The sequence below is a fragment of the Dipodomys ordii genome, unplaced genomic scaffold (genome assembly GCF_000151885.1).
Source record: "Dipodomys ordii isolate 6190 unplaced genomic scaffold, Dord_2.0 Scaffold13, whole genome shotgun sequence".
Classification (NCBI taxonomy): Eukaryota; Metazoa; Chordata; class Mammalia; order Rodentia; family Heteromyidae; genus Dipodomys; species Dipodomys ordii.
This window is the reverse complement of record NW_012267229.1, coordinates 17,423,330-17,431,737: the sequence shown is the minus strand read 5'-3', so window position 1 is coordinate 17,431,737 and position 8,408 is coordinate 17,423,330. Positions and strand designations below refer to the sequence as shown.

The 8,408-nt window shown below is 48.1% G+C and overlaps 1 protein-coding gene across 1 annotated transcript; it reads left to right on the top strand.

Annotated features, from left to right (window-relative positions):
* The first annotated feature begins 540 nt into the window (after positions 1-540).
* On the top strand, positions 541-4,348 carry Ghrh (growth hormone releasing hormone). The gene is made up of 4 exons (XM_013010845.1): positions 541-623; positions 885-989; positions 2,673-2,792; positions 4,291-4,348. Exons 1-4 carry the CDS (start codon positions 541-543, stop codon positions 4,307-4,309), a joined length of 327 nt encoding a protein of 108 aa, XP_012866299.1. The 3' UTR covers positions 4,310-4,348.
* Positions 4,349-8,408: the final 4,060 nt, after the last annotated feature.

Sequence of the window (8,408 nt, the reverse complement as noted above, 5' to 3'; positions counted from 1 at the left end):
GTAGAGATATTATGATTGGGAAACTGAGGCCCAGAGAGGTGTAACCAGTTACCTTGGGACACACAGCTAGTAAGCACAGAGCCAGGTTTGACTCAAATGTGTCTGACAGAGCCAGAGATCTATTCCTGTTCCGGCAGTCAGTGCCACTCTGGTCTGGGGGTGGGGGGGTGGGAGTGGGGGGGCGCACTAAGGGAAGGTCCACCATCACTCACCAAGGTGTGAGCTCACCTCTCATGCCTTAGAGTGAAGGGCTGTTTCCCTCCTGTCATTGGCTTCCTGTTGGACTCAGTGAGGTGGCTTTTTCATGCCCATTTTACAGATGGACGAGACGGGGCACTGGCAGAGGCAGAACTTGCATCCAGATATAGCTGAATCTGCATTCTTTGTTTTATCCCACAGCTTCCAGAGGATTAAGCCTTGTCAACAGAGGCAAGCCCAGGGCTGAGCCCAACAGGCAAAGGGCAACTCGATGGCAGGGCTGCCCCTGACGTGCCGCATCTCCTCCTGCTATTTTTTGTAGGTGCCATCCGGGGCTGCAGGATGCCACTGTGGGTGTTCTTTATCGTGATCCTGGCCCTCAGCAGCAGCTCCCACTGCTTGCCGCCCCCCTCCCTGCCCCTCAGGTAAGCAGCTTCCAGGCTGTCACGCTCCCGGGTCTCCCCACCATGGCAGTGAGGGGATGCCAAATGAGCCAGCAGCTGGCCCTGAGGACTTCTTCCCCATCCCAAGGGGAGGACTAGACATGAAGCCCCCAAAAGGCCACTCAACCAGGCTCTGAGTCTTTCTAAGGGACAAATGGGGAACACAGAGGACCACTGAAGAGAGAGGGTAAGTGTGGCCTCCAACTGTCCTCTCACCTGGTCCGCACCCCAACCCTTTCACAGGATGCGGCGCTATGCAGATGCCATCTTCAGCAACAGCTACCGGAAGGTGCTGGGCCAGCTGTCTGCCCGGAAGTTGCTCCAGGACCTCATGAACAGGCAGCAAGCGTGAGCGGAAGTCCCTGTGGTTTCTGCCCTCTTTGTTGCCGTGGGGAGGCTGGAGTCAGGAGGCCTCTGTCTTGCCACAGCATCTGTCATTCTGACTGTACAGCAGAGTGGCACGTGCCCACTCACCCCTGTACCTACTGTGTGCCTGTTCTATTCCAAGCTCTGACAATAACAACAGCACTGACCCATTGTTAACATCTGATGGCCGACAGGGCCTTGTCCCTACACTTGACACCGTGCTGGGTACCCAGGAAGCCCATGGAAGTGCCAGCCACTCTTCCTAGTTTCTTCTCAGATCTTCAAAACAACCCAGCAATATAGAGACAGTCACTCATCTCATTGACCAGGTCCATAAGTGTTCTCTAAAGGGCCCCAAACTGCAGTTGGCAGAGCTAGGGTCCACTCAGCCCGATGTCACAACTTGTACATTTTTTTTAAGTTTTTATTGTGAAAAATGTTAAACAATTCCTTAATTTTTTTTACCATATTTCCTTACTCTAGACCAATATATGGATATAGGCATGTACATACCCAAACACATATGCACATTTATTATTATTATTAATTTGGTGATACCAAGGTTTGAACTCAGGGCCTCATGCTTGCTAGGTAAGCACTCTACCACTTGAGTCATTCCCTGCCCCCCTCAAAGGATCTTTTGTTTTAGATAGGGTCTCAATTTTTGCCCAGGCTGGCCTCAGACCATGGTTGGTCTACCTATGTCTCCTACATAAAAATGTTTCACCACACTCAGTGAGATGATTGAGTGGAAGGTCTCAACAATTTTTTGCTTAAGCTAGCCTTGAACTGCGATCCACTTGATCTCTGCCTCCTGAATAGCTGTGATTACACGTGTGCGCCACCACACCTGGCCTATGGTTTTTCATTAGCGTCCATGCAGTTTTCATGACCCTTTTCCCTTAGGCACTTTTACACTCATCTCCTAATGCCTAGCACATATCCTTACATAATCACACAGCTGTCACTCACAGTGCAAGTTCACATTTTATCAACTGTTCCAAGATGTTCTTTATAAAATGACTTCTTTTTCTGATGCAAGGTCTTGGGTTCCATTTAGTTGTCATATCTTGTTAGTTATCAAAAATTTTGTTTCTGTGCTGGTACTGGACATTGAACTTAGGACCTTATGTTCTCACTTGAGCCACAGCCCCACTTCTGGCTTTCCTAGGTAATTGGAGATAAGATCTTCAGATCTCAACCTTTTGAGTAGCTAGGATCACAGGCGAGAGCCATTGGTACCCAGCCTCTCATTCATTTTTTGCTTTTTTTTTAATTTTTTTTGTTTATTTATTTTTTAAATCTGGAAGCCCTCCTCAGTCTTTCATGACACTGGCCTTTTTTCTTTTTTCTTTTTAACCTCCATCCCTCATAATCAGACTCAAGTAATGCCCACATAGGTAATGGCTGCAATGTGTCCTATCAGTACACTCAGTACTGCTGAGTTAGTGGTAGGCAGGATGTTGGATCGCATGGTTAATGTGCTGCCTGCTGGTGGGGACAATTTTATAGCAATATCTACTTGGGTACTATACTCTTCACTGCCATAATCCCTGAATGTTGCTGGATCATTCCATGGTGGGGAAGAATCCACAGGGCAAGGATACACCCTTGCCCACCACATCCCACCCCATAAAAACCCCAGCTCTTTTTGTAACCACATAGAGAGAAGAACCAGGGGCAAGGAGCAAAGCTGCGGCCAGGCCGGCAGCTGGACCACATGTGGGCAGACCAAGAACAGATGGCATTGGAGAGCATCCTGGCAGCCCTACTGCAAAAGAGCAGGTAATGTGTGTGTGTGTGTGTGTGTGTACACTTAGAAACTTACTTTCATGAGGGTTGCCAGGGACAAGGAAGGACCTTTTCTTTTCCACAGGCTTTTGAGGCTTTTCCACAAAAACAAGGAGATGAGGTTTCTCCTGAATGCTTCCTGTACAATGATTCCCAAGAAGAGGGAAAGTGAGGCAGAGGTGGGGCTGTGGCTCCACAGGGATTGGTGAGCCCAGGCCAGCTTGTGGGCCTGGCACATCTTCACATAAAACTCTAATTGCTGGGAAAAGTCTCCAGAGTGTCCTATTTGGAGAGAAACATGTATTTCAGAGTCTGATTTCAAACTTGAGCATAGACATGTTCCAACAGAGTGCTCCATGTGCTCCCTCCCTGACCTCCCAACCTAATTAGACACCTAGAGCTGTCTGTGTAGACACAGACAGCAGCAGGCCATGGGGAGAAAACAAGGGGGAAAACCGGGCAGAGACCGGCAGGATGAAACCTGATTCTGTCACCAACTCCCACAGCAATAGGTGCTCACCTAACTTCCTCCTCTTGCAAAGGAGTGGGTGAGTTCTGATGACCTCTAAATATTGACTCTAATACTTCTTCTAAAAGAAGAAAAATATTGCCTCTAAGAAGGATGCGCCCAGCCTTTCACCTTGGCCTTAGGTTATCATCTACCTGCTGTGTTCCTAGAAGCCATTCAAACTAAGGTTGAGGTCCTACAGAGGGCCAATTGTAGGAAAGTCGCTTTGTTCTGCAAGTTCAAAGCCAGAGGCTTCACAGCTCTCTTAAGGGACCCGGAGGCCTCTCTAACCATTGTTCCCCTCCTGCAAATACCAGGGCATCACTAGAGGGCCTGGGAGAACAGCAGGTGAGAATGCGTGTAGAACCAGCATGGTGGCACACACCTGTGATCTCATCACTCAGGAGGCCGAGGCAGGAGGATCACACATTTGGGGCAGCCTGGGTTATATAGTGAAACCATGTCTAAACATAGCTTAGAGAGAGTGAGAGAGAGAGAGAGAGAGAGAGAGAGAGAGAGAGAGGAAAAAAGAAATGAAGAGAAAGGAAAAAGACAGTACCGCGGAAAGATCTGGACCTCCCATGCTTGTGTCCTTCCTCCCACCCCTGTGACAGTGGCACAGTCACTGTCACATGCCAGGTTCTGTGGGAGGGATCAGCAGTGCACAGGATGATGGTAGTCCCTGCTCCCACAGCACACATGCTGCACGGAGGTAGCCAGGACTTGCATACCTTCTTGCACAGTCAGTTGTGATTGGTGGAAATGTTCAGGAAGGGGATGTTGGCTGAAACTGTCTGGGGGAGTGACTGACTGGTCCATGTCTCAGTGAGCTGGTTGGCAGAACAGGGAATAAGATAGAGGTCCACGTTGCTGACACACACGAGCATCCTTAATTCTGGGAACCCAGACATCTGCCAACATCTCTGGTTCCCTCTATCTACTACTGTGCCCTGCAGGACTGAGCTTTTCTCTTCCTCTCCGCAGCAGGAATTACCATGGATGAAGCCTCCGCCAGAGGTTTGGACCACCTGGAGTCCAAACACAACCAAATCCAGTTCATCCGATTTCAGATCCGGCCTACTTTTTGCTTTGTAAATACAATAAAAAGTCCCCCATGCTGGTCTGTTTCAGTTTGCTTTTACTTTCAGTCTAATTTTTAAAAAAATTATACAGTTAATATTTCCCAGAGTGGTATCATAAGGTATAATAAAGTACTGGGTGCTGGTGGCTCACGCCTATAATCCTAGCTGCTCAGGAGTCTATCTGAGGATCGTGGGTCAAAGCCAGCCCAGGCAGAAAAGTCTGTGAGACTCTTTTCTCCAATTAACCACCGAGAAAAAAACAGAATTGGAGCTGTGTCTTAAAGTGGTAGAGCACTAGCCTTGAGCAAAAAAGCTCAGGGATAGTGCCCAGGCCCTGAGTTCAAGCCCCATGATTTGAATTTACCACTTACCAAGTACCTCCAGATGTGTAGCTCCTTGCACAGAATCACAACTGCTCCTCTCCACCCCACCTCCAACACTCAAGACAAGCAGTGGTCTTCCTCAGTTACAGACCAGGAACTGAGGCACAGGAAGGCGACTAGACTTGCCCATGACTACATTTGGCAAGTGAGAGCTAGGATGCAAGCCCAGGTGCTCCAGGCCAGAGGCCTAACTGAAGGGGTTCCCTATGTCCACCTGGTCACTCACCCCAATATACCAAAGAGAGTAAAGCCATTCTACCACCAGTGGTAATCTTAGCTACTCAGGAAGCTGAGATCTAAAGAACAAAGCCAGCCCATGCAGGAAAATCTGTTGGGCTTTTTTTTTTTTTTTGCCAGTCTTGGGACTTAAACTCAGGGCCTGGGCACTGTCCCTGAGCTTTTTGTTCAAGGCAAATGCTCTACCACTTGAGCCACAGCACCATTTCTGGCTTTTTCTATTTATGTGGTACTGAGGAATCTAACGCAGGGCTTCATGCACGCGAGGCAAGCACTCTACCACTAAGCTACATTCCCAGCCCCATCTGATAAGACTTTTATCTCCCAATTAACTACCTCAAAAAAAGCCAGAAGAAAACCTCTAGAGAAAAAAATCCCAGAAACCAACTGAGGAAAATGAAGAAGGGAATGAAGCAGTGGTGACGAGGAGCAGCATAGCTCAGTGGTAGAGCACTTGCCTAGGGACACACATATGACAAAACCACAAAGAGCAAGAGGAAAATGACAAAAAGGTGGTAAGAGAGAAAAGACGGGGGAGGGTTGTGAATTCATCATGAAAGTGCTTATGGCAGCTGCTGGTGAACTTGGTAAGAACAAGTTAGGTTGAGTGGTGAAAGCCAAGAGTCTGAAGAGTCTAGATACAACTGGCCATCCTATATGGTGGCCTTGGCCATTTGAAATGTGGTCACAACAAACTGAGATGTGCCTAAAGCACTGTATTTCAAAGACTTAATATTCAAGAGAAGTGCAAAGTGTCTCAACATTATTCTATATTGACCAGGACTGCATGCGTGTGTGCGTGCATGTGCACGCACCACACAGGCACACACAGGCGCAGTGCTGGAGATATCAGCTGAGCTACCTCCCATCCCCCTTCCTCACATTTTTGTTTACTTACTGTGATTGTTAGAAAACATGCAATTATCTACATAGCTTCTATTATTTTGCCACTGGTCAGTACTGAGACTTAAACTCAGGACCTGGGCACTGTCCCTTAGCTTTTTTGCTCAAGACTGGTATTCTACCACTTAAGCCATAGCTCCACTTCCAACTTTTTTACTGATTAATTGGAGATAAGAGTTTTTTTTTTTCCTTTCTGCCTGAGCTCGCTTTGAACCATTATCTTCAGATCTTAGCCTCTAGAGTAACTAGGGTTACAGGCATGAGCCACTGATGCCTGGCTTCTTTTAGGAATTTTCACTGTAAAGGATACAACAAGGTAGAACCATTCATTAGAGGTCCCTAGGTCAGTGACTAGTTGCCTATTTTTATGATGAACCATTTTATTTGGTCCCAACAACCCACAAATCACCTACCTTCCACACGCCACCTGCTAGAACCCGTGAGCTCTCTGCTGCACCAATCAACTTATACTTTCATTTGGGGAATGATGATGCCAGCACAGACTTAGGTAAAACTTCCCAAAACTGTACACTTAAGATTTATGCATGTCATCTACTTTAAGTAAATTGAACATGCAGTGTGGATATGGGAGGTCAGGTTTGGATTACAAGTGCAAAAAAAGAACTACAGCATCTTAAAGGTGGTGAGACTCAGCAAGCGACTATGCCCTTCACTTCCCAGCCAAGGACATTGCCGCCAGGGGAGAGACTGGCTTGACCCAGTCCCCAGGGGACTGGCAGCCAGGTCTCCTGTCTCCCAGCACCACAACAATACAACCCGGTCCATTCTTTACAAGGTTCAGACCACCTGCTCCCCCTACTCTCCCCCCCACCCCCACCCCTGGGGAGCCCTGGGGAAGAATGTGAAGCGTGGGAACCAGTAGCTTAGGCAGCCATGGAGGAGACAATAAAAACAATGACAGACAAAAGCCCCTCCAGAGGAGAAGGCTGGCCATTGAGGGCCAGCAGTCCACTTCAGCCCAGAGAGGCGGCCAGGATGGGAACCTGCCAAGGCTATGGGACAAAGAGGGCGGGGGGGTAAAGAAGCTGAATGGGGGACTCACTAGGGCCGGTCCAAGACCCTTTGCCCCAGACCCACCTGTTCATCTCTTTCCTTCCCCTGCCCCTATTAAAGCAAAAACTCAGGGTTCTCCCAACATCTAATTAGTTGTTCAAATGTAGTAATGACCGCTGGGACCTGCTGCTACTTGTGGGTTTTTGAGGTGAATGCAATTAGAGAGGAAGGGAGGGAGGGAAAATCATGGCAAGGCCACGGCTTTATCTCCATTAGCGACGACATTAATGGCATCTTCAAAGCCTTAACCCCTTCCCGCAGAGGTGCTGGGAGCTCCCCACTCCCATGGGGGTCCTACTTAAGACTCCGTGCTATTTCCCCCCTTAAAGAAATGCTTGATCAACAAGGGACTTGTCGCTTGAATGATGATCTCTTATGTTTGTATTAACTTGGAGTTCACAGAGAGCCTCTCATCCATGACTTCATTTGCTCCTGACAACAAGCCTCTGGAGGAAGCAGAGCCTGCTCCCTGGCCAGCTTCCCAGACAGGTCAGATGACTGGTCCCAGGTCACCCAGGTCACTCACTGGGAGGTGGGCAGAACTGGGCCTGATGAGGTGGGAAGGGGGAGGGAGGGTGCAGTAGTGGTCTTGTGTGCCTCTCAGACTCCAAGCTCCTCAGAAATGCAAGCTGGGAAATTCAGTGACTTAAACAGTCAGGCCAACATAGTTTTAGTACAAACTGCTCATTGGGCTCCTGATAACAATATCCAGTAAATGAGGCTGATAACAACATAGCACCCTCAATTAAGATGGGGTCACTACTGATCCCAACCCATGGCAAGCTGAAAATATCCTAAGTCAAAAGCATTTGTAATTATAGTGCATGGGCCTTATGCAGCACACTGGCCAGGTATTCCCCATTCCTGTAAGTAGAGAGGACACAGTGAAATGTGGGACAGTGATAAACTGCTGAATGAGGCCCCACCTGAAAGAGGCTTTCAGTTCTATTTGATTGCTGCCGTTCTATTATGTATTAAAAAATTACTGTTTCTGGTATTTTGTCACAGTAGCAGAACCTTGAACACAAGATGCCAATAGGAATCCTATATGGTGCTCATTGCTGAAAAAGCTGAAGGGAAACCAGCTTTTCTACCATCTCAGTCCTGTTAGCAAAGGGGCAAGATAGACCAATGCAAAAAGGCTACAGAAGGCCAGGATATAGCTCAATGGCAAAGCCCTTTCCAGCAAGTACATCGTGGGTTCAATCCCCTGTGCCAAAAAAGAAAAGGAAAAACAAAAACAAAAAGACATTCATGGGGGCTGGGAAGTTGGCAAAGTGGTAGAGCGCTTGCCTTGCATGCCTGAAGCACTGGGCTCGATTCCTCAGCACCACATAAGCAAAAAGAAAAAAGCCGGGAGTGGTGCTGTGGCTCAAGTGGTAGAGCGCTAGCCGTGAGCTGAAGAGCTGAGGGACAGCGCCCA